Raw genomic sequence first — 26645 nt, 5'->3', positions numbered from 1 at the left:
TGAATGGTTGTTTGTCTATATGTGCCCTGTGATTGGCTGGCCACCAGTCCAGGGTGTACCCTGCCCCTCTTCCCCGAAGACAGCTGGGATAGGCTCCAGCGTGAGGATAAGCGGTATAAAATGAATGAATGAATGAATGGGACGAAGCTAATATAACATCAGACCAATGAATGCATAGTACAATACTAACTTGCGGGCCTGCAGGGGAACATCGGGCGCATCAAACAGCTTGACAATAGGAGGCAGTAACAGGTGGAGGTAGTCGTCCAGGTTGGCGCCAAACAGCTGGATGGCGTTCAGCAGCTGGAGATGAAAGCATATAACACCTTCATTGATTTATTGTGATGACACAGAGCAAAAAGAGAAAATGGCGAGTGGATAGACGGTGTATTTTGCATCGAAAAGTCCACTCCAGACGCCAATATAACATCTTGCCCACAACTTTGTTTAAACGTGCACATGGCGCAACAGCTGGAAGCCGACGTGGAGGAGCTCTGCAAGATGACGGTAGCTGATGGAAGTATGTTTTTCTTTTTTGCTCTCCTTTGGATTAGCGGGTAACCCGAGTCCCATTTCCCTAAATTTTAATCCTCGGGAGGCTACACTCCAGACGCACAGCTGATTCATACGTGACCCGGTTCCATAGGCTGATGTTACCTAATACTCCAGTCTCAGACGCTAACCAGAAGCAGTGGGGGGGGGGGGGGGGGGGCAAATAATGATACCCTGAATCATAATTTATCATAACTAGTATTGGCAGTAACAGCAGCTGAAACAAGACGGGTTGCCATTTATATGACCTTTGACCTCTATTATACACATGTATGCTTTAAACCTGAATGGCCTTGAAGGAAACCGCAAAGAAAAAGCAGTGGTTCCCAACCCCTTAAGACATTTGACATGAATCTACGCACCCCCCCCCCCCTTTCAGTTCTGCACCTACCTTAATGGTAACACTGCGCCCGGTGCTGTTGTCGTGCATAAAGACGCGTAACATGTGCGGGATGAGCTGAGGCAGGTAAAGTTTGAACTCCCCGCCGAGTGCCACCACAATCTGCTCGATCAGAAGGATGATGGTGTTCTGCATGGGGTTGTTGGGGGTCCAGTACTCCTGTAACACACAGTGTAATATGGTGCCATGTTATAAATCAAGAACAGCTATACATATCTGTTATGTGTTCCAAATGCACAATTTTGGCATGGCATTTGAACGTGTCACTCGCTGTGTCTGCTGCGCTTTGTCACCAATTGGACTGAATTTCATCGCCAAGACGTCGAGGGAGTCCAGATAAAGGACCGGATGCTCTTGTCTCTGCCATTTTGAAGATGTAAAACTCATCAAGGGGCAGGTTGCCCAAATTGACCGGCATCTCACTTGTGCTGTAGTCGGCTGGGTTACATTTGTTCACTTCCTGCTTTCCTAATATAGTTTTATAGTTTAAGTTTTTTTTTTTAATATAATCAGTTCACAGTTCCACATGTCCAAAAGGAGTAGGAAGAAGCAAAGCTTATTAAATCCTACCACTCCATCTGGTACTTTTACAATCAGTAACTGTTACATTTGTTCACTTCCTGCTTTCCTAATAAAAAAAATTATTATTATTTTTTTAATTAAATTAAATTAAATTACGTACCGAAATAGGAGGTGATATGAGCATCCAATGACATAATGGGTACCATAGTAAGTGTCAATATAGTGATATATATAGCACATCATGACTGGTTCAAGACTCTTCATCCTTGTATTTAGCAAACATCAACTGCTTGTATTGTTTCTTGAATTCGCTCATCGTTGTGCATATTATCATTTTTTAAGCCCTTTGTATTGAGTTGTGGACTCCTATAGAGCAGCTACACACAATAACCAGCACACAAAGCTTTCTAGTTCTTCCAGAATCGACACCTATTCAGCTGTATTTATTTGGGTTTTGTGGTCCGTGACTTTCTTAAAGTCTGTGACTTTAAGAAAAATATGCCCAACATCAGAATGAGGCCCTTCTAGAATGAGGCCAGCCCTGCAAATCCAAATTTGACTTTATGTGGCCAATATGACGGCACATAAACCTAAAAAAAAAAAAACAGATGAGTGGGCTAAATACTTCATCCAAAATACAACTAGTCCAATTCCTGGAAATAAAGTAGGGTGATTCATGTTTATAAGATTTAAAAAGTGTGGGTTCCAAATCTATTAACCTGCTTGGGTCGAGTGCAGAGAAAATGGGACAAAATGTATTTCCACTAAATTTCAGAGCCAGGAACAGTGAGTGTCACAAAACTTGGGAGGAAAAAAATAACATTTTACCGGAAAATACGTCTATATAACACCTCTATGATGTTTACGACACTGGTTCGGGAGTAGACCCATCGTGTGCGTTGGAGATAATGGCCTCTGAGACACCTGAATGTGATGCCATATGACTTTTTGTAGAGGCGTATTTGGTCATGTGACAAGAGGTCCTGGATAGGTTCTGCCTGCCCGGTAACTACAAAGCAAAAATCCTGGATGGCTATTGCAGCCCACTCATCTGGATGCTGCAGTAGCTACGCTGAAGAAGAAGAAGAAGAAGAAGAAAAAAAAAAGTGAATAGATTCTTTGTTTCCCTTGACTTTTATTAACACAAGGGGGGGGGGGGCGGTTCTCTCAATTACACCCCTCTAGGATTTATCGCCCTTTGCAAACTTTAACGGCAAATGCGAGGACAGTCATGTGATACTTTGTGCCTTGCTATTTAATTATGTGCTCAGACAGATGGGTTTGTGCTGTATGGCTTTTGCAGTCATTCAGCATCATGTGAGAAGAGTCATTGTCGGGATTCGGCGCAAGAAAGAACTGGACGTTTGTTTTTTTTTGCATTGGAAAACAGACCTCAAGAGCTGTTAACTGTGGTTAAGCTGTGTGTAATTTGGTGTGTGTAAGTGGAAAGAATTTAATATCAACATAAAAACTTGATTGGATATTTGACATTTCCGATTCCTGTTAGTGGAGTGAGCACGTTGTGTACTAAACGATGCTATGTGATGCTCATTATTGCCCCCGAACGACTTACTAGCAGAGAACCCAACAGAGTTTACAGCTGTTTGCATGATTCATAGGAAAAAGAGCTAAAAAAAAAAAGAGACATTTGGGTTGTTCATCAACTTCGTACCAAATCACAAGAGCTGTGAACTCATTGGAATAGAGACAAAATGGACTGTGGATACAAAACAACAACTATGATGTATATAAAATGAAACAACACAATGAATCATTTTAAATCCAGCATAGAAGAAAAATGTGATGATAACCATAGAGCCAGAAATTGAGCAATCCAATAAATTAAACATGGTTTATATATGACTTAATAATACTGTGTATATCATATATGCTTTAATTAAATCCTCATCCGGAATCATCCGATGAGCAAAATTATTTTTCATTCATTCATTCATTCTCTACCGCTTATCCTCACGAGGGTCGCAGGGGTGCTGGAGCCTATCACAGGGCACATATAGACAAACAACCATTCACACTCACATTCATACCTATGGACAATTTGGAGTCGCCAATTAACCTAGCATGTTTTTGGAATGTGGGAGGAAACCGGAGTACCCGGAGAAAACCCACACATGCACGAGGAGAAGATACAAACCATCTTCTCCGAAGGTGGAATTGAACTCAGGTCTCCTAGCTGTGAGGCCTGCATGCTAACCACGCATATCTATGGACAATTTGGAGTCGCCAATTAACCTAGCATGTTTTTGGAATGGGGGAGGAAACCGGAGTACCCGGAAAAAATGCCACAACATGCAAACTCCACACAGAGATGGGTGGAGGGTGGAATTGAACTTGGGTCTCCTGGCTGTGTGGCCTGCGCGCTAACCACTTGGTCGCAGTGCAGCCAAAATAAGCACATTCATTTATTCATTCATTTTCTTCTGCTTATCCTCACAAGGATCATGGGAGGTGCTGGAGCCTATCCCAGCTGTCTTCCGGCAAGAGGCGGGGTACACCCTGGACTGGTGGCCAGCCAATCACAGGGCACATATAGACAAACAACCATTCACACTCACATTCATACCTGTGGACAATTTGGAGTCCCCAATTAACCTAGCATGTTTTTGGAATGTGGGAGGAAGCCGGAGTACCCGGAGAAACCCCACGTGGAATTGAACTCGGTTGTCCTAGCTGTGAGGTCTGCACACTAAACACTTCTCCACCGAGCAGTTTGTTGTTCAACATGTATAGGGAAATATTCAGTCATGGGTGTTGTAATTCCAAATGAAGGGTCCAGCTTAGGCAAGAAAAAACAATGCAAATAATGGATGGTATTTTTCTCCTACGTATCGTCAGACCATGTGACTAATCAATAAACAGGTTCCAAACGACAGAGTTTCCAAAAAAAAACATCTGTAACCAGCATTGCTCAGAGCTCCTCTCAAAGTCATCTCATGCATGACACATTAAATCATTGGAAGTTCCACAACGATGAGGAATGGGGGGTTGGGGGGGGGGGAGTTGGACATAATTAGCAGAACGGAAAGTAAACATAATTACTCACTCTGATGAGGGTGAAGATGTCATCCATGTAAGGCCGGATGTGGATCTTCACAAAGCACACCACCATTCCCATCTGCTGAAAGAGGAACTGGAAGACCACAGGGAGGAAATCGGCATCATTAACCGGTAACATAAACCGGTAAGTCTCCAGTCTGGATCACCGTGTACCTCTCGGATGCTGGCATCGCACACCCTGATCACGTTCAGGAAAGTAGGCATGACCTGTGGCAGGAACTGGACGCACTTGAGGCCCAGAGACTTGAAGATGAAGGTGACCGCCTGGACCACCATGGTGTGGTGGTTTGAGAGGGACGGGTCTCTCAGGATGCGCATCAGGGTGACGATGGCCACAGCCGGGTAAAACTCATCAAGGGGCAGGTTGCCCATGTTGACCAGCATCTCACTTGTGCTGTAGTCGGCTGGGGGAAGGACAGGAAAGAAAAGCTGACTTTGCAGTGTCAAAAGTTTGTAGACTTTGGATTTTTTGACATGAATGACACCCCCATGAAGTCCGTCAACAAAGACTCAATCCCCACTTTGTGTCCTGGGCAGAGTTCTGGTCGGATTTCAGTGCCGAGGAAAAGTAGTTCCAGCTAGTTGCTGGGGACAGTTAAAGGGGACTTATTATCATTTTTAAGGCCTTTGTATTGAATTGTGGACTTCTATAGAGCAGCTACACACAATAACCAGCACACAAAGCTTTCTAGTTCTTCCAGAATCAACACCTATTCAGCTGTATTTATTTGGATTTTGTGGTCCTGATGGCCTCATCGGGGTGTGACTTCAATGTTTACTACGCCGGTTTGTAGCTCCAAATCTGAGGCCATGGTTGTCATTCGGAAAAGGGTGTAAATAAAGTTGGTGACTTGAAAAATATGCCAAACATCAGAATGAGGCCTGCCGTGCAAATCCAAATTTTTCTTTATGTGACCAATATCACCAAAAAAAACAGATGAGTAAGCTAAATACTTTATCCAAAATACAACTAATCCAATTCCTTACAATAACCAGCACACTAATTGTTCTAGTTCCTCCAGGATCTGCACCTATTCAGCTGTATTTCTTTGGATTTCGTTGTTCCCACGGCCCGCCTCCAGGCACGCCCACTCTGCTGTGGTTGGTCACAATGCCGAGAATGCCATAGAAACACTTTCGGTTTGTGCCGTTAACAATTTAGAAGTTAATAAACGGTATGAGAGCTGATAATAAATAGCGATTTCAGTATATATAAAGACTTCCTGTTTGTGCCGCAAACTTTATAGGAGTTGATAAACGGCAAAGAAATACTTGTTTATGTTTTCACATAAGGATTGCGAATGATGGGCAGAATTCCATAAGAATTGCAGTTCCCCTTTTTATTCATTCATTAATTTCTCTACAGCTTATCCTCACGAGGGTCGCCGGGGGTGCTGGAGTCTATCCCAGCTGTCTTCGGGCGAGAGGCGGGGTACAGACTGGTCGCCAGCCAATCATAGGGCACATATAGACAAACAACCATTCACACTCACATTCATACCAATGGACAATTTGGAGTCGCCTTTTTTTTCATTAACTTAGCATGTTTTTGGAATGTGGGAGGAAACCGGAGTACCCGGAGAAAACCCATGCATGCACGGGGAGAACATTCAAACTCCACATAGAGAACCCTGGTCTCCTAGCTGTGAGGTCTGCACACTAACCACTCGAGCACCGTGCAGCCCAGTGCAAATTAAGATCTGAATATGACTAGAAATGGTGGCGTCACCCATCTAGCTAAAGATGCATTTTTATGCTAATTAGGCAACTAGGGTCACAGAAAAGGCTACAACCACATGAAAATGACTTAAAACAGGCTATACAAATTAAGCCACGAGTTTAATAAAAAACAACGGAGAATAGCTCATCCGTCCATCTGTTAAAATGGGCTAATGACACGAATGACAGCAAATGCTAATCGACCATGTGTTTTTGATTTGTTTTGACTTTGCCGCATTTTTTTAAACGCTTGTGTTCGGTATCCGCCTAAAAAGCCCCTTGATGGTGTCTTTTGAATGATACATTTCAAACACTAATGGTAGTTGGTGATGGGCTGTGTCCCGTTTCATCTTCTTCAAAGCCTTCCATGGAAAAGTAAGTGTGGTCCAATATAAACACAAGTTTCTCCGGCGTTCTGAGGTAATCATCGCAATATGGGGGAATCGGGGTCGACGGTATAGTTGGTATTATATAGGATCTTGCAGGGTTATTACAAGCTTACAACCTTACATACTTTACAGCTTTTGAGGTCATGGGTGAGCTGGAGCCTATCCCACCTAACCTGTGGGTACACCCTGGTCTGGTCACCAGTCAACCATAGGTCATATATAGACAAACAATCATTCCTATGGACAATTTACAGTCTTGTTTATGGGATGTGGGAGGAAGGCGGAGTTGCTGGTAGAGGGAGAACGATGCAAAAGATGCGACGACGATTCAAACCCGGGTCTCCTGACTATGCTAACCAGTAGATAAAACATCCTAAGAATGTGCAATATCTGTGCAATGTGCAATATCTGATCAAGCTCCACGTGCAATATTAAGGCTCTAAGTGCAATATATTGCACTATTAAGTTCTAAGTGAAGTATTTCTATAATGCCTCATATTAACTCACTAGCAAGATCTCATAGTGTATAGCAGGGGTCTCAAACTCAATTTACCTGGGGGCCACTGGAGCTAGGGTCTGGGTGAGACTGGGCCACATCAGGTTTTCAAAAAAAAAAAAAAACGCATTTATTAAAAACAGAAAAATGAATAAACTTTGGTTCCAATTTTCTACAAGAAAAGCTCTGATAAAACATTCCACTGTTCTCCAATATCTTAATTTGTATTTTTCTACACAAAATAAGATGAAAAATAAATAAACAAATCAAGAAAATCAATCAATCAGTAATAAATAAATAAATATAATAATAATAATAAAACGGCAAATAATAAAAACTTAAGAAACCACATATAGTTGGTGGGTAGACAAATTATTTTTTTCAGATTAAAATGAACAAAGCATTATTAGAGCCCTGTAGACATGACAAAACACGACTATAGTCACATTTATACTCTTTATTTACAACATATTGCGCAACTGCAGGGTCTTGAGACACATGCTAACTCGCAAACTAGAGAGCTAGTGACCTAAACGGTAGCCTTCAAGTTATTTCCTTTAAACTTAAATAGCCAAAAACTTACCACTTCCACACGGATAGGGAGGATAACTATTAACAGTTATTTAACCTTTAACATGAACATTAATCAAACGTAATCATTTTTTCTGGGTACATGATACCATACAGCATCCATATCAAACTTGCGCGGGCCGCACTAACATTAAACTTTCATATCAAGGCGGGGGCCTCAAACTAGTGTCCTGCGGGCCACATTTGGCCCGTGGGCCGCATGTTTGAGACCCCTGGTGTATAGACTGGTCATATATCTCATCTCATTTCATATTATCTGCAAACTGTATTTGTATATAACTCTGGGTAAAATTGTTGATTTGTTAATACTTGGGTTGTTTATATTGTTTATTTTTCTATATTGTGTATTTTGTACTGCTTAACTGAGTCTGTACTCTTGCTGCTGTGCAATGCAAATTTCCCCATTGAGGGACGAATAAAGGCATATCTTATCTCATCTTATGAACCGCAGTTCCCCCAGTGCTGGCAGCACTCATGCACCCGCGGACCATGTGGCTATATGTAATGAGTCATCATGGATGAACATTCATACCACATGTTCTCCTTAATTATTTTCACAAATGTTGTCTTTGACAGGTTATGCTTACAGGGGGTGGAGGGGGAGGGGGGGGGGGGGGTTAGTGTGTCCATTTAGCCACGCAGAACTAGTGAGTTCCACAGGCAATATGAGCCTACAGACGTCTGGTATTCAGAGTTTCGCCGACCTTCTCCCTGAAGACGCATGGCGTTGTAGACATAATAGACGGACACAGGCTTGCAGACTTAAGATCGAGAAAGATCATTACTGGGCTTTTTTATTAATACCATTTAAGTCTATCAGTATGGCTAAATAAAGATTTGAGCAGTTTTCTGCAAATGTAGGCAATAATAATCCATCAGGTTTTAAGACCTTGACTTTCAGACAAGAGAGATGTGCAGAACCGGTGACAAAATCTGTGCCCTAAAAACCTACACTCTCTCTCTCTCTCTCTCCACACAGTGACCCTAATAAATCCGCCAACACACACAACCTGATCCTACGGGTTTGGCTGGACGCCATTCAGTTGGAGAACAGATCTGGGAAAACTATTATCACTCAGACACTCAGCTTCCCTATTTGTGCGTATGGGTAAATGCAAATTACATGGCTCTGTAAATAAAGCTCTTCTATATCTGACAATTTCTTGGAAGTATGGTCGTGGATGAACATATATCATATATAATATATAAGGGTGGTGCCTTTCATACAGGAGGTAGAAAATTGCAGGCAAGTAGATTCTTTCACACGCCGATGCTGCACATCAGAGCCATACCAGTAGATGTGGAATTTATACGCATGTGCTTTCAATATAGAACCCGACAACGTGGGGTACTGTGTACTACCTCAGGAGGCGGAAAAATTGTCAGGTTAACTGTGTAACTCCCACCCCGTATTGAGGAGAAAAAAATTGCAGCTTTCACACAGAGATCCCGCTATTTTTTTGTACAAAATGTCCTGCCAAAATTACCTTTGTAATATGATTTAAGGGCTGCACAGTGGACGAGTGGTTAGCATGCATGCCTCACAGCTAGGAGACCCGAGTTCAATTCCACTCTCGGCCATCTCTGTGTGGAGTTTGCATTCTCCGGGTACTCCGGTTTCCTCCCACATTCCAAAAACATGCTAGGTTAATTAGCGATTCCAAATTGTCCATAGGTACGAATGTGAGTGTGAATGGTTGTTTGTCTATGTGTGCCCTGTGATTGGCTGGCCACCAGTCCAGGGTGTACCCCTGCCTCTCGGCCAAAGTCAGCTGGGATAGGCTCCAGCATACATCCATGACCCTTGTGAGGATAAGTGGTAGAAACTGAATGAATGAATGTATGTATGTTGCTTACATACATAGAGACCTGATCAGAATCTTAAATTATGCTCATTTTTTGTCCCTTTGTATTGAGTTGTGGAGTCCTATAGAGCAGCTATACACAATAACCAGCACACAAAGCTTTCTAGTTCTTCCGGAAACTGCACCTATTCAGCTGTATTTCTTTGGACTTTGTGGTTCCCGTCAATGGTGGCACAAGTGGTTGGAATTGAGTGGTTAGTGTGTATGCCTCACAGCTAGGAGACCCGAGCTCAATTCCACGCTGTGTGGAGTTTGCATTCTCCGGGTACTCCGGTTTCCTCCCACATTCCAAAAACATGCTAGGTTAATTGGCGACTCCAAATTGTATGAACATTCATAGGTATGAATGTGAGTGTGAATGGTTGTTTGTCTATATGTGCCCTGTGATTGGCTGGCCACCAGTCCAGGGTGTACCCCACCTTTGTGAGGATAAGCAGTAGAAAGTAAATGAATGAATATTATTTCATATGAATAAAATGACATCTTAGACACATCTAGGACACGTTTCCTAAATGTCAGCTACCCAGATTTTACCGTCCATAAGCATTCGACCATCCACAGGAAGTTCACCCTAGTAAATGTACTGTGACTTCCATGCCTCATTGGAATATATATATTTTCTAATTCCTATCTAAATACTAAGTATTATTTCTGCAAATGTCCTGTGGTCATCACGCATGTTAAAATCTGGCAGACGTCATAAAATGACACCAATTTGTCTGTGTGTAACAGTGTCCATCCGGCTTATACACACACACACACACACACACAAGTCCCGAAAGGATAGCCCAAAATGGACGTGTGTGTAAATAATGACCATAGTCAGACACTTGGGATGTGGGCGTACAGACATTCCATCTGCTAAGACTGAGAGGTTTTAAAGAGAATAAAAAAGTAAAAATTATTCCAAAGCACAATGAAATGTATTCCCGATGCATAAAGTTTAGTCACGGTGATCCAGTGTTGGCATACCTGAGTCCTGACTGGACTTGGACTCTGAAAGGCTGACGGCAGAGGCATCCCGTGACTGGTCGATCATGCCGATGTTCACCTTGTGTTTGTATGGGTCCAGAGCGCCCAGCAGACCCAGCACACGGATGGCCTGTCGGAATTCCGGGAAAAAAAAAAATACAGTTATTATTGTTACACTCTAATTTCATAGAGTAAGGTATACAAGTTAGATAGATTTACCGTACATTGTCATTGTGTAGTTATACTAATTAAAATATTCATTCATTCATTTTCTACCGCTTATCCTCACGAGGGTCGCGGGGGTGCTGGAGCCTATCCCAGCTTTAGATTAAATACAATAAAACTAAAATAAATAACTTTTGTGTGTGTTTGTTTACATTGATTGAAATACTTTTTTAAAATTTCTTTGTGTAATATTCATTAATTCATTCATTTTCTCCCGCTTTTTCCTCACGAGGGTTGCGGGGGTGCTGGAGCCTATCCCAGCTTTAGATTAAATACAATAAAACTAAAATAAATAACTTTTGTGTGTGTTTGTTTACATTGATTGAAATACTTTTTTAAAATTTCTTTGTGTAATATTCATTAATTCATTCATTTTCTCCCGCTTTTTCCTCACGAGGGTTGCGGGGGTGCTGGAGCCTATCCCAGCTTTAGATTAAATACAATAAAACTAAAATAAATAACTTTTGTGTGTGTTTGTGTCCATTGATTGAAATACTTTTTAAAATGTCTTTGTGTAATATTCATTAATTCATTCATTTTCTACCACTTTTTTCTCACGAGGGTCGCGGGGGTGCTGGAGCCTATCCCAGCTTCAGATTAAATACAATAAAACTAAAATAAATAACTTTTGTGTGTGTTTGTTTACATTGATTGAAATTCATTAATTCATTTTCTACTGCTTTTTCCTCACGAGGGTCGCGGGGGTGCTGGAGCCTATCCCAGCTTTAGATTAAATACAATAAAACTAAAATAAATAACTTTTGCGTGTGTTTGTTTACATTGATTGAAATTCATTCATTCATTTTCTACCGCTTTTTCCTCACGAGGGTCGCGGGGGTGCTGGAGCCTATCCCAGCTTTAGATTAAATACAATAAAACTAAAATAAATAACTTTTGTGTGTGTTTGTTTACTTTGATTGAAATACTTTTAAAAAAATGTCTTTGTGTAATATTCATTCATTCATTTTCTACCGCTTTTTCCTCACGAGGGTCGCGGCGGTGCTGGAGCCTATCCCAGCTTTAGATTAAATACAATAAAACTAAAATAAATAACTTTTGTGTGTGTTTGTTTACATTGATTGAAATACTTTTTTAAAATGTCTTTGTGTAATATTCATTCATTCAGTCATTTTCTCCCGCTTTTTCCTCACAGGGGTTGCGGGGGTGCTGGAGCCTATCCCAGCTTTAGATTAAATACAATAAAACTAAAATAAATAACTTTTGTGTGTTTGTTTACATTGATTGAAATACTTTATAAAATTTCTTTGTGTAATATTATTTAATATAAATTAATTCAAACATTGAAATTAAATGGTATTATAGTCAATTAATTAAATATGTATACTAGGAGACCGGGGTTCGGTTCCCGCCCTCGGCCGTCTCTGTGTGGAGTTTGCATGTTCTCCCCGTGCATGCGTGGGTTTTCTCCAGGTACTCCGGTTTCCTCCCACATTCCAAAAAACATGCTAGGTTAATTGGCGACTCCAAATTGTCCATAGGTATGAATGTGAGTGTGAATGGTTGTTTGTCTATATGTGCCCTGTGATTGGCTGGCCACCAGTCCAGGGTGTACCCCGCCTCTCACCCGAAGACAGCTGGGATAGGCTCCAGCACCCCCGCGACCCTCGTGAGGAAAAAGCGGTAGAAAATGAATGAATGAATGAATAAATATGTATATATTTATTTATTTAGTTATTTACTTCCATAGCTACCTCTTACAGATTGAAATTTTAAAAAATTCTGGTTACTTTGTGTGGCTGTATTTTGCAATATAATTATTTTATAATTATAACATAATTATATATTATGTTTTATATGTTATAATTATAATAATAATAATAACAATAATTTCACAAATGTAAATTAAATACAATTAAAAGATTATTTTTGATTTATTTTATTCTTCAAATCTTTTTTAAATTGTTGTTTATTTATTCATTTATGTACTTTTTTTATGGATTCTCCAGTCCCAATTCGGTTTCATCTATGCGGCTGCTGTACTGTCATTATGTAACAGGTAAGGAAACAAACTATTTTCAATGACATCATGCTGAACAAATAAAAAAAAAAAAAAGGAAAGTTTCAGGTCTCTATGGAAAAGTGGAGTGTTTGTATTCATGCAATGACAATTCAGTGTTCCAAGTCCAAACAGACGGGCAAACCTTAATTTGTTTAGCATGTGTGTGTGTGCAGTCAGGCCTCATTAGAAGTTACTGAGCTCCCAAAGGCATGTCGCCTATAAGGAAAGCGTGAGAAACACACATGTGTGTGTGTGTGTGTGTGTGCGTATACCTCTCTCCTGATACCCTGGTTTTGCTCCGTCTTCAGGAAGTTGAGCAGCACCTCCAGCAGGGAAGGGTACTTCCGGTAGGGCTCCACCACATAACCCGTACTCGCCACCTGTTGACCCAAGGTCCACAACGCCACCTGGTGGAGAAACGCAGTATCAAGTAATCTTGATCTTTTATTATGTTGTGAAAAATGGTTATGGAATTGAACCCTGCACAGGTGGCTAAATACAAATCACATCACATACCTGTCGTTTGGCGAGTGAAGACGAGTCCTGCAGCATGTCCATGATGATTGGGAAAAGCTCGTCCATCCACTTCCTCATCTCCAGGCCGCTCACCTGACAGGAAAACAGAACATCACAACATTCAGTTGATCTATTCCTGCTTCCGGTTTCTTTCCACTTCCACTTTACCTGAGCCAGCTCGCCAATAGTGGCAAGTACGCTGATGACCACTCCGGGATTGGGGTCTGGGTCTTTCAGCTTGAGGATGAGAGCCTAGGAAAGCAAAGTTTAAGAAGCTAAGTAGCTCATCAAAAGGCATATGTATGACCACAATCGAGGTAGCACCTTGAGGATGGGTTCCATGTAGGGCCGTATGAGACGAGGGGCATTGGACACGAGGTGGCCCAGCATACGTGCACTCTGCTCCTTGTTTCTGCCCACTCCGCTGTGCTCCAACTCAGTTAAGATCTGCGACAAACAAAAAAAAGATGACTTTTCTCTTATAAGTGACTGGTCAAGTGCGGTTGCAGTGCATTATTGTATGTAAAAATTATAATAATAGCAGCTCTACACCCTCACGAGGGTGCTTGACGGTGCATAGGAGTTTGCCCAACCAGTCTACATGCGCTTTGTGGAACTTGTGGCGTCCTTTGGGGCAGTGTTTTTCAACCTTTTTTGAGCCACGGCACGTTTTTTTTTACATTGGAAAAATCTTGTGGCACACCACTAACCAAAAATGTTACAAAATGTCTCGCGTCTCGCGGGCTGCATTTGGCCCGCGGGGCGCGAGTTTGAGACCCCTGGGTTAAAGGAATATTCCATCCCTGTTCAATTCTTTCCGTTTGAGCAAATAAACAAAATGCAATTGGAATATTTGGGTCCATGTATACTATTGACATAATATTTGCAAATGATGATTAATAAATGTTAATTATAAAAAGTGATATTGGATAATTCCTCACGGCACACCTGACGGTTTCTCAAGGTACACTAGTGTGCCGCGGCACAGTGGTTGAAAATCACTGCTTTGGGGGGTGCTCCGGGAGTACGGGATTGGTGGCGCGCTACTACATGCTATCAGGTCCTTGTACAAACGAGGCAGGAGTCTGGTTCGCATTGCCAGTAGTAAGTCCAGCCTGTTTTCGGTAAACGTTGTCACCGATTCTGTTCACAGTTTTCATGGACAGAATTTCTAGGCGCAGCCAAAGTGTTGAGGGAGACCGGTTCGGGGGGGCCTTAGAATCTCATCTCTGCTATTTGCAGATGACGTGTTTCTTATGGCGTCTTCGGGCTGTGACCTTCAGCATTTACTGGGACGATTTGCGTGTGACGCATCTGGGATGAGACTCCAAAGTACCTCCAAATCAGAGGCCATGGGTCTCAGTCGGAAAAGGGTGGAGTGCTCCCTCCGGGTTGGGAATGAGGTGCTGCCCCAGGAGAAGGAGTTTAAGTATCTCTGGGTCTTGAGGGAAGGTGAGAGCGTGAGAGTCGACAGACGGATGGGCAGTAATGCGGTCTCAGTACCGGACCGTCATGGTGGTCGATCTACGTTCCCACCTTCACCAATGGTCATGAGCTTTGGGTAATGACCGAAAGAATGAGATCGCAGATACAGACGGCTGTAATGAGTTTCCTCTGTAGGGTAGCTGGACTTCTCCTTCACATCGAGAGGAGTCAGTTAAGGTGGCTCGGGCATCTAGTCCGAATGCCTCCCGGACACCTCCCTTGGTGAGGTGTTCCAGGCATGCGCAGCCGGGAAAAGGCAGACCTAGGACATGCTGGAGGGATTATGTCTCACAGCTGGCCTGGGAATGCCTTGGTTTCCTCCCGGTGGAGCTGGAGAAGGTGGCCGGGGACCGGGAAGTCTGGGCTTCCCGACTGAGACTGCTGCCCCCACGACCCGGATAAGCGAAGGAAAATGGATGGATGGCATAATAGTACTTCTTAGATAAACACAGCTCATTAGCATTAAAGCCAAAGTCACACATAGTATACATGTACTACCTGAATGAGCATCTTGCGTAAGAAGGGCATGACAAAGGCCGGGTTCATGCTGCTGAGACGTCCGATGGTGCAGATGGCCAGTTCTCTGATCTCGAATACTTCATCGTTCAAGGCTACAAAGAGCGCCTGCAGGTTCTCCGCCTGTGCCAGGTGAGCATCGAAACGCTCGTCGAGGGACGCCAACACACAGTATCTGATGTCGGGATCTGACGGTAAAATCATTCAGGTTAATGTATAATCAAATCAAATCAACTTTATTTGTAGAGCACTTTTCCTGCAAAGACATGCAACACAAAGTGCTTTACAGAATTAAAAACAATTACCACAATTATAAGGAAAAACAATTACAAAGAAAGCCCCTCCCTCACACCCTCCATACTAGACACACACACACACACACACACAGTAGGGAGACATGGCATGGCACTGAGGATCAAGGAAACGCCCCCTTTGGGGCCGTCCACACTGGGAGGACCCGCAGGCCGTGCCATCCGACTCCGACAGACAGGCAGACCCCCACATCAAAGGGAGGAACCCCCAGCCGGCCGGGTCGAAGGGACCCAAGGATGGCACACCCTCAGCAGACCCGACACAGCCCCCAGTGTGGAGGAAATACTGGAGTTAAAAGCTAAAGACTAAAAGCATAAAATAGGACTAAAAAGATTTAAAAATATTAGTTAAAAGCCTGATTAAAAAGTGTCTTTAATCTTTTTTTTTTTTTTTAAAAAGGTCACCCAGGATGGTTGTCCGTTTCTTGGTTACCTGGGTCTGTGATGCCGACCACCAGCAGCTTACTCAGCACGTCCGCAACCACTTGCACAGCTGTCTGGCTCACAACATGGCCGCTGATGGGGTGTATGGAGGGAGTGAGGAGGCGGGAGCAGGTTCTCGCCGCCTCCATTCGGATCTCCTTGTGCTCGCTGTTCAGGAAGTGGTCGGCACAGTGGCGCACAAACTGGGTGAGGGAGTGTCCTGATGAGAGACCACCGAGTTAGAACAACCTCAGTCGCATGTCACGGGAGTTGAAGTATTCACCACACAGGAGCTGAACAAATTGTGATGATTTATACTAGCCACGTTTACATGGACCCAAATATTTCAATTCCATTCGGGTTATTTGTTCAAACGGAATCTAACCTTTGTATACACCTCATTCCGAAAGAAAAGTGCTAATCCGAATGAATATATAATGGGATTCCCAGGGGTGGAATATTCCTTTCCCCAATCCGATTGAGGTATCTTGTACCCGCTCAAACAGGAAGTTGTCAGACTGCGTTCTTCTTCGTGGTGTTTTTCTACTTCTACTTCTACTTCTGTTGTTTATGGGCGGTTGGCAAGCAGCTTTCGTGTGCATTAGCGCCATCTGTGGAACAGAATCTAAACCCTTCTATACGCCATTCACAAGTCCAGTTTTCCATCTTTTCCTGTTCCCGGGTGCGTTCTTTCAGCGAATGATGAGATATGACGTAACACGCAGCTACAGACGTTCTTCGATTTTTAAAAAAATGGAGGCGAACAATCGGTATTGGACTGCTGCGGAAAGTTTGTTTTTGATTCAAACTAAATTTCAAGACTGGACGGATGAAAAATGGAAAAACTGGCAATACGGAGTTATTCCAACAACTGAAGGAAAAACTCGAGGAAGTCGGTATCACGTGATGTTGATGTTTACGTTTTACTCCGCATGCCCCATTGACTATTCTGGTTGATTATAGCGCCGCATGTAGACAAGAGAGGAGACCAGGGTTCAATTCCAAAAACATGCTAGGTTAATTGGCGACTCCAAATTGTCCAAAAGGTATGAATGTGAGTGTGAATGGTTGTTTGTCTGTATGTGCCCTGTGATTGGCTGGCGACCAGTCCAGGGTGTACCCCGCCTCTCGCCTGAAGATAGCTGGGATAGGCTCCAGCACCCCCACGACCCTCGTGAGGAAAAAGCGGTAGAAAATGAATGAATGAATGTAGACTATTCCTTTCCATGTATACCATTGCTTTCGGAAAGGTCATTCGGAAAGAGAAAAACTCCTCATGTAAACGTGGCTATTGCCATCATTTCCTATCGGATCAAAATGTCTTACCTTCAAACTCAAAGCTTCCCAATGTGCGAAGCGCCAGAGTGATGCTGCCAACGTCGCTGGCCTCAGGGATGTTGGTAAGGCTCGGTGACGCCAGCTGATGAGCCAAGCCTTTGGGCATGCCTGGGTGACGCAGCGGCTTGTGCATCAAAACCAACGACAGCATCTTGAGCAGCCCATCCTGGATGTCCTTCTTCAGCTGTGGGATCTGACGGCTCAAGTCGTGAAGCACCGCTGTCAACGCCGGGCTGGACACAAAAAAAAAAAAAGTCACAGGACATGTTGTAGAATAAAATTCTGGAATTGATATATGAATATATGATACCTGAGGCCCACAGCTAACATAGGCTCCAGCAACTCCTTGATGTCTGGTTGGATGCTCGGACCCATGGCCCTGGACAGCATGCTGATACAGGTAAACACTGTTGCATCCACCTGTATCGACTTCTGCCTCCTGTACACCAAACAAGAACATGTCAGGAAGCCAAATTCCAAGAATTGAACAGGAACGCGAAAATATCAACGATGACTGACTTGTGAGCAAAGTCTTTAGGTGGAAGAGCTGCCTTGATAATCTCCAGGATCTTAGACAGGTAGGGTTGGATTTCTACTCGGACCGCCACCACCAGCAAACCAAGAGCTTGGAAGGCTGCTGTCCTCTCCTTCTCTTTCTTGAGGCTGCCCAGTAGGTATCCCATGGTGTCTGACAGGTATTGGTCTATCCGACGACAACAGAGTGTTGGCTGAGGTCATCGACTTCCTTGTTCATCTTGTGTGGGTTACATTCAAAATGAACCACACTTACCAGTAAAGGTGTGCGGCTGGAAGGCGCCGAGCCGTGGAAGCAGATTGAGAATGGTCATCTGGATCAGAGGATTCTTACTGGTTCGGTATTTTAGCACCCATCGACACACCTGGAAAAAAAAAACAAGAGGTTTTGATTTTTTAAATAAAATGAGTGGTCTTTATCTCCACCATATTGTTTACAATGAACTCATTAGCACTATAAATGCTGACTGGGCAATTTCTATCCTTCTTGAAAATTACTAGGGTCACTTGTTTATCGCAACTTAATTGCTTACAGACTCAACCATCATTAGTGCATTTCAGTCAAGTAGAATGCAATATTAATTGTTATGGCTTTTAACATTACTAGAGCACACTCAATGAAATAACACCCCTATAGTCCACTTTGCATTTGTATTACTATATTTCTCTCTATTCATTCATTCATTTTGTACCGCTTATCCTCACGAGGGTCGCAGGGGTGCTGGAGTCTATCCCAGCTGTCTTCAAGCGAGAGGCGGGGTACACACTGGACTGGTCGCCAGCCAGCCAATCACAGGGCACATATAGACAAACAACCATTCACACTCACATTCATACCTATGGACAATTTGGAGTCGCCAATTAACCTAGCATGTTTTTGGAATGTGGGAGGAAACCGGAGTACCCGGAGAAAACCCACACAGAGATGGCCGAGAGTGGAATTGAACTCGGGTCTCCTAGCTGCCTGTACACTAAACACTCCACCGCTGTGCAGCCTGTTGTGACACATTTGTAGGTTAAATAAGAGTAAAATAAAGTAAAGAAACAAAAAAGTGAAAAATGAATGAATGAATATTATCATAAAGGCTTCACGGCGGGCTAGTGGTTAGCACAACAGGCCTCACGGCTGGGAGACCGAAGTTCAATCCCATCCTCAGCCATGTCTGTGTGGAGTTTGCATGTTCTCCCTGTGCATGCGTGGGTTTTTTCCGGGTACTCCGGTTTCCTCCCACATTCCAAAAACATGCTAGGTTAATTGGCGACTCCAAATTGTCCATAGGTATGAATGCGAGTGTGAATGGTTGTTTGTCTATATGTGCCCTGTGATTGGCTGGCCACCAGTCCAGGGTGTATGCCGCCTCTTGCCTGAAGACAGCTGAAGTAGGCTCCAGCATACCCCGTGACCCTCGTGAGGATAAGCGGTAGAAAATGAAGAAGAAGAAGGAACAAAAAGTACCTTTTTGGCCACCAATCGCTATGGGCCAAGTTCCATGAAAAAGCACAGTATCGGCATATGGGTTCGATTCTACGCTTGTTCGTGCCCGGGTTTTGTCCACGTACGCCGGTTTCCTCCCACATTCCAAAAACATGCTAGGTTAATTGGGGACTCCAAATTGTCCATAGGTATGAATGTGAGTGTGAATGGTTGTTTGTCTATATGTGCCCTGTGATTGGCTGGCCATCAGTCCAGGGTGTACCCCGCCTCTCGCCTGAAGACAGCTGGGATAGGCTCCAGCATACCCCGTGAGGATAAGCGGTAGAAAATGAATGAATGAATGGGCCTGCCAGCGAAGGAACAATGGATGACGACTCTATGATATTGCTTCTGGGGGTATGTGTACAATAAGGTATCTGGGAGGAGTAAAAACATCGGTGAACATTTACCTGGTCAAACCGCTCCTCCATGAGCTCCCGGCAGTATCTGCTCTCCACCAGCGAGGTCTTAGCAGGCACCGGCGTGGCCCCGAAGCTAAGGAAGCCCTGCGGTGTGCTGTATCCCAGCAGGCCCAAGAGAGCATTGGACTGCTGCGGCTGCACAGACTGAAAGCTGGTGAAAGGCGTGATGTGACGGGGCTTGGTTCCGAAGCCCATCAGCTCCTTGCAGTACTTGTCGTGGACCAGCTGCTGCTGCGTGATCTCCTCCATGTCCTCGCGCATGCGCTGGTGGATGGCAAGATAAGTCCGTACATTTATCTGGCATGGTATTATACTGGTTTTCGGGTGTGAGTGACGAGTGAAAAGCGAGCATCACCTCTCCTTCCATGCTGCTGATGCGAACCAACTCATTGAGGATGAGTAGAGCACCGTGGAACCTGTCGTCCCGATTCATCCCTTTCTCCTTGGCCAATGTTTCATCAAATCCCCGCTCCGCTTCCTCAAACGTTTGCTACAAAAACATAGGCATGTTTATACCCCGTCCGATGACGCACCGAAATAAGGATCGATGTCATTCGTACTTTGTACCACTGTGGTTTCTGCATTTCTTTGGTCTCCCTCTGCGTGGTTAGGATGAGGCAGGCCCGCAGCGCTGACACGGCGCCCTCTCGGATGGCTTGCTTGGGGTCCCATACGGCGTAGAAGATGTTGTCAAAAAAGGGCTGCACTTGCTGAAAAAAGAAGGTGGGGGCGCTCACGGCCAGCTCTCTTAGCACCAACACCTGGAAAGCAAAGAAAGCATTTTACGGTATCAGTATCGGTATCAGTATCAGATTCAAAAATAATATATTCCGCATCCTAAGTTACTAAACTTACTGCTGCATGGCGTCTGCCTTCATTCCGGTCTGCTCCCAGCCACTCCAGTGCCCTCTTCACCTCAAACTCCACATATTCAGCAGTGAAGGTATCCCCCGCCATGGATAGGTGGCCCATGGCTTTAGACGCCATCTCCATCACGACCGGGTCGCCAGACGGTAGCAGGTTACGGAGGTAGTTGGCAAAGCGACTAATCCTGGTGGCATTGCCTCCCTCCACTCCGATGAGACTCACTAAAAGGCAATAAAACATGTATTTATATCATATAATACATCACTTTGCTTGGTGGAGCACAATATGGCAGTAGCTGTGTTTTGAGTTGTGGACTCCTATAGAGCAGCTACACGCAATACCCAGCCCAGAAAGCGTTCAAGTTCTTCCAGAATCTGCACCTATTCAGCTGTATTTTTTTGGATTTCATGGTTAACGCGAAATCAGTCTGTTTTAATATATTCCACCCATGCCTCCGCCTCCAGGCACGCCCACTTTTCTGTGGGCGGTTTGTGCAGCCAACTGTATAGGAGTTGATAAAAAAAACGTGATTTTACATGACTGGACTGTCCGAAGTTTCTCAAGAAAAGAGGTTACTTCAGGACGTCTCTCAGTGGTGAGTAGCTTTAGCATTTTAGCATCTGTAACATGAAATATGTTTTACAGGACTACCAGTGTGTAAAAAAACACAGGAAGAGTCACTAATAATGGGGGAGTGGGGGGGGGGGCTATTAGCGACCCCGCTTCCTGTATGCTATAATGCTACACATACAAACGCTTCTGCTCCATGACTGACACAAAATAAACACACTTGGACACTGATAAATAGTTACTTAATAAGGAAGTCCGGCCCTTTGTGATGTCACAAAGAGGCAGTTTTACCACACCTTTTGAAACCAAGCGTTTTGAGCCATCCCAGGGCTCATTTCAAAAATGCTAAAACGTCATTATCTGACATTTTGGCATGTTTTACAGGACTACCAATGTGTAAAAAAACACAGGAAGAGTCACGAATCATGGGGGGGGGGGGCTATTAGCGACCCCGCTTCCTGTATGCTATAATGCTACACAGACGAACGCTTTTGCTCCATGACTTACACAAAATAAACACATTTAAGACACTGATATATTGTTACTTAATAAGGAAGTCCAGCCCTCTGTGATGTCACAAAGGGGCAGTTTTACCACGCCTTTTGAGACCGAGCATTTTGAGCCATGTCAGGGCTCATTTCAAAAATGCAAAAATGTAATTATCTGACATTTTGGCATCATTTAACACAAGAATTCTACATTATAACTACATTTATAGGTCAGAAACATAGAAAAAAAGCATAATAGGTACCCTTTAAGGGAAAAAGCAGACATATTAGAGGGGTGGTATGTATTTTTTTTTATATTTTCAGGCTGCATTCAGGGAAAGCAGTAAATCTAGAACAAAAGATACATCGATTATTGCTTACCTATGGCAAGAATCCCTCCTTTCTTCTCATTGACATCAGAGCTGGAGACCAGTTCAAATATGTGGTGATTCAATTCATCGTAGAATGTGGTGGCTTCATCTTGACTTAACTGTGACATAAAACAAACCATCGTTTAGGAAAAGTCAGGAACAAAATATGGTCCAATGTGCAAAAAAATTCAAAATTCAAAAGAGTTGGATTTATTGAGGCTGTCAAGTGGTTAGCGTGCAGACCTCACAGCTAGGAGACCCGAGTTCAATTCCACCCTCGGCCATCTCTGTGTGGAGTTTGCATGTTCTCTGGGTACTCGGGTTTCCTCCCACATTCCAAGAACATGCTAGGTTAATTGGCACCTCAAAATTGTCCATAGGTATGAATGTGAGTGTGAATGGTTGTTTGTCTATATGTGCCCTGTGATTGGCTGGCGACTAGTCCAGGATGTACCCCGCCTCTCGCCCCAAGACAGCTGCAACCCTTGTGAGGATAAGCGGTTGAAAATGAATGAATGGATTTATTGATAGTCTGTTTACTTCCTGTATTTGTTCACACTAACAATACAGGGTTTCTACACAAATTAATTTATTTGTGGCAGCCCGTCAAATTAATTACATTAATCTTGGACCACTACAGAATAATTTGTTGTTTAACACATTTGCAACTATAATACAACATCCCGATTGCCGCTGTTTTGCAATATGGTTAGAGTCCGTATAATGGATAGGAGCATAAACTGTATATTTACCTCTCTCAACTCTGTAGTCACATAGTGCTGCAGATCCTTGGCAGACTTTGCTCTGGTGTCTTCATTTCGACTCTTGAGCCCGCTGACAAACTGTTGCAGCACAGTAGCTGTGCCTGACATGATCACCATTTGGATGGCTTGGTCTGCATGCACATAAACATCATCAGCCACTGTAAATAAACTAAATACACTACTTACAGAAGAAGACCCTTTAAAGTGGGTTGGGTGTTTCATTAACCGGTGTGTTAGCTACACACCGGTTGACAGGACAGACTTCGCTTCTGGTGTCATGGTAACAATCCTATCCTATATACTAACAACTATATATAACCTATAAGCAAAAAAAATGCTTATTTCAGGACATACTACTTCAGGTGATGTTATGGCTAACTGTTTATGTTTAGCTAACGTCTGCTAGCGCTAACCAGAAGCTTACCTTAGCCATTATAGCACACATCTAACAGCACAAGCGCAATGCCATTGTATACTCACGTGTTCGCAGCTATATACAAGTTATCGATACACTATCCGACTTTTGCAATCGATCCCTCATGGTACGAAAGCCTTTAACAACTGGCACAAGGTTAGCAAGCTAATGCTGTTTAGAACGAGGTGATCGGCAGGCTTCTCGCGAGTCGTTCAGGAGGGTTGTCTTGCGCGGAAGCGGCGCATAATACGCAGATATGCACAATTTCATGATATTTTTAAAATGTTTTGTCTTTAAATGCTATAAATATACATCTGTATATTATCTGTATACGTATTATATTATCTGTATATCATTAGATCTAATTAATCAATTAGTAGTATGTATATATGTTATGATTTGATTGTGTTTATTTTGTTAGATTTTTAAAAATATATATTTTAAAATATTACAATAGGCCAAACTGACAAATTAATTTAGCATTATACTTATGAGGAAGCTAAATAATTGTTAAATTGTTTGTGTCCACAAGTGATTTATTTCGATGTATGTTACTTTTTAACCTGAAGAGGGAGACAAAGCACACCGCAATTGATTTTTTCCCCTCCCAATATACTGTAGCTTACTTTTTAGCCTGAAGGGGGAGACAAAGTAGAGGTTAACAACAGATACAATTGTGTCATCCAGAAACTGAAGTGTTTGAATCCTCCAGCCTCCGTTTCTAACCTTATGTGGCCCCTAAGCATCATGCAGTTTATGGCTTCTAGTTTGTGATGTGGTTTTTGTACAGGGAGGAGACATTATGACACTTAACATGGATAAAATAACAGGGTCCGGGAAACATGGTGAGAACATGTAATAATGGAGAAACGCGATCCTTTTTTTTTCATCCTCCATTTTGAACATTTTTAACTGATGAGACGTGGATGTATTCAATCAGTGAGACTCACCTTTCTCCTGAAGCCTTTTGCAAATAATGTGTGAGCAAGAGGCAAAGAATGACAGGCAAGATGAAACGTCCACATACTTGACTTCGACATGCTCTACACGTGTAGTCAGCTCTCCTGTCTCAACAAGCCTCCTCTGGACAGGATGTGTCCAACAAAATGTCAGCTGGAGACTTTGATTTCTCATGTCTTGTGTTTATTTTTGTTCAAATGTATTTTGGAAGCATTACGGTGGAGTTTTGTGTCTTTCAGTTTTTCATTGTCATTTGTCTATTGAATATATGAATATAGGTGAATATTTATTTGTAAAAACATTGAAAAATTATCATCTCTGTTCCTTAAATTAGCCTAAAATGACCCCAACGCAAAAAAAAATGACATGATTTCTTCTTTGGGACCAAACATGTCCAATTAAAAACAATAGAAAATATGATTTTTCCTTATAATGAACTAATGTAATCATTTGTGTTAACATTTAAATTTGAATTACTGTCTTTTAATTTTATATTTTTTATTGTTAATTAATTAATTAAATAAATAAATTAGAGGGATTAATTATTTATTTATATATTTATTTATTTTAAATTTTATCAATTTTTATATCTTTTTTCCATTTTCCCCCATTTGTTTTTTCTACTGAAAAACATTGTGGTTATGGAAACATACTTTGAAAGGGTTAAAAAGTGTTTTGTTTGAGTCGCAGATTCCTGAGCAAGAATTCATAAAGTAACATCTGGTTCTTCGGGATGTGGTGGGGGTGGTTGGGGGGGGGATCTCATCACCTACCTGGACACAGCCCAGAAGTACAGTACGTATATATCGCGCTGTGATACCGACCTGTCACAGTCTGTTGGTTACGTATTTGTTTATTTGTGTCATGGCTGCACGGCGGTCGAGTGGTTAGCGCGCAGACGTCACAGCTAGGAGACCGGGGTTCTTTTGCATGTTCTCCCAGGGCTAATTGGGCTCAGGTGTGTACAGGAGGGGGGGGGCTGCTGTCAATCAGGATGCACTGGAAGAGAAGAGCGATAAGACAGATGTCACTTTCCTCAAACATGAACCCAAGATGGGTTTGTGTTAAGCTAAGTCAGCACAGCCTGTCAAATACTGACGATGATGATGATGATGATGAAGAAGATGAAGATGATGATGATGATGGCACAAAGTGGTACAAAGACTGTGCAATTAGCTAATGCAACCATTTTAAGGTCAACGTATGCATAAGGGCGGAGTGATGATGAAACTGCACTTTTTTTTGGTCCTGCTGCTTAGTTCATCTCTGGCACTCTCTCAAGGGCAGTTCAAGGACACACACTGACTGTCAATGTCTTGGCGTTTACATCATCCGCCGCTACGTATTATAGAGAAAGATCAAACAATTTAGCTAATACATTAACGTGAATATTGCTTCAAATTAATGTGGACATTTCTTGAAACTCATTTCCTCGTCCGGGGTATGCCCACTCCGCTGTGATTGGTCACACGCCTAAAGTGCTTCCTTTTATTTATTTGTGTCCCGTCCAGCCATTGGGGCAGATAGTATTGTTGATCTAAATGCCGTTACATGCTAAATAGATTTGCTCTGTCAGGAAAAGTTTAAGCTACAACTTCTGTGTACTATGTAATTTTATTTGCCCTTATTTGAAGTTTTTGTTCTGCGAATTTGGAGCAAGAGCAAGAAGAAACACAGAAAAGAAAAAGAAGAGAAAAATTCCTAATGAACTATAGAAGGAATTCTGCCCCTCTGTGACATCACAAAGGAACAGTTTAACCACGCCTTTTGAAACCGAGCGTTTTGAGCCATCCTAAACTTTTTTCAGGTCTCACTTCCAAATGCTCAAACCTCATTTTCTGAAACTTTGGCATCATTTAACACGAGAATATAACATTCTAATTATATTTATAGGTCAGAAAAGTGAAAAAAGCATAAAAAAATCCCCTTTGATCACAGCAAAAATGGATGGCTGAACTGCTGACAAAGCGCTCCTTTGGCGCACCCACACTTCTGCACTGTCACGCCCATCTCAATGCGCCTCATTCTACCACATTACCAAATTGGTGGTGCGCTGGACAAAATTACCACTGTGAGGGTATATACCAACTATATTTCACAGTTGCAGCTGCACGGTGGTCGAGTGGTTATCATACAGGCCTCACAGGTAGAAGACCCAAGTTCAATTCCACTCTCGGCCATCTCTGTGTGGAGTTTGCATGTTCTCCCTGTGCATGTGTGGGTTTTCTCCGAGTACTCCGGTTTCCTCCCACATTCCAAAAACATGCTAGGTTAATTAGCGACTCCAAATTGTCCATAGGTATGAATGTGAGTGTGAATGGTTGTTTGTCTATATGTGCCCTGTGATTGGCTGGCTGGCCAC

At 42.9% G+C, this 26645-nt stretch overlaps 1 protein-coding gene across 1 annotated transcript in view; it reads right to left on the bottom strand.

The window, feature by feature from the left end:
- Positions 1-23534, bottom strand: part of mtor (mechanistic target of rapamycin kinase) — a 90209-nt gene extending 66675 nt beyond the window's left edge. Inside the window, exons 1-22 of the mRNA XM_058084201.2 lie at positions 23389-23534; positions 22897-23039; positions 22155-22263; positions 20704-20936; positions 20409-20609; positions 20204-20338; positions 19837-20112; positions 18209-18317; positions 17938-18121; positions 17729-17857; positions 17407-17651; positions 16091-16300; positions 15329-15534; positions 13670-13792; positions 13514-13597; positions 13346-13438; positions 13102-13236; positions 10585-10714; positions 4706-4956; positions 4539-4625; positions 944-1111; positions 191-303 (exon numbers count right to left, since the gene is read on the bottom strand). Of these exons, the coding sequence (XP_057940184.2) occupies positions 191-303; positions 944-1111; positions 4539-4625; positions 4706-4956; positions 10585-10714; positions 13102-13236; positions 13346-13438; positions 13514-13597; positions 13670-13792; positions 15329-15534; positions 16091-16300; positions 17407-17651; positions 17729-17857; positions 17938-18121; positions 18209-18317; positions 19837-20112; positions 20204-20338; positions 20409-20609; positions 20704-20936; positions 22155-22263; positions 22897-23025 (3350 nt within the window). The 5' untranslated portion in view covers positions 23026-23039; positions 23389-23534. The remainder of the gene's footprint in view (positions 1-190; positions 304-943; positions 1112-4538; positions 4626-4705; positions 4957-10584; positions 10715-13101; positions 13237-13345; positions 13439-13513; positions 13598-13669; positions 13793-15328; positions 15535-16090; positions 16301-17406; positions 17652-17728; positions 17858-17937; positions 18122-18208; positions 18318-19836; positions 20113-20203; positions 20339-20408; positions 20610-20703; positions 20937-22154; positions 22264-22896; positions 23040-23388) is intronic.
- Positions 23535-26645: the final 3111 nt, after the last annotated feature.

This window comes from Doryrhamphus excisus, linkage group LG17, assembly GCF_037039965.1.
Source record: "Doryrhamphus excisus strain RoL-2023G ecotype Guam linkage group LG17, RoL_Dexc_Guam_v1.1, whole genome shotgun sequence".
Taxonomy (NCBI): domain Eukaryota; kingdom Metazoa; phylum Chordata; class Actinopteri; order Syngnathiformes; family Syngnathidae; genus Doryrhamphus; species Doryrhamphus excisus.
The sequence above is the reverse complement of the archived record's forward strand: the minus strand, read 5'-3'. Positions and strand labels throughout refer to the sequence as shown.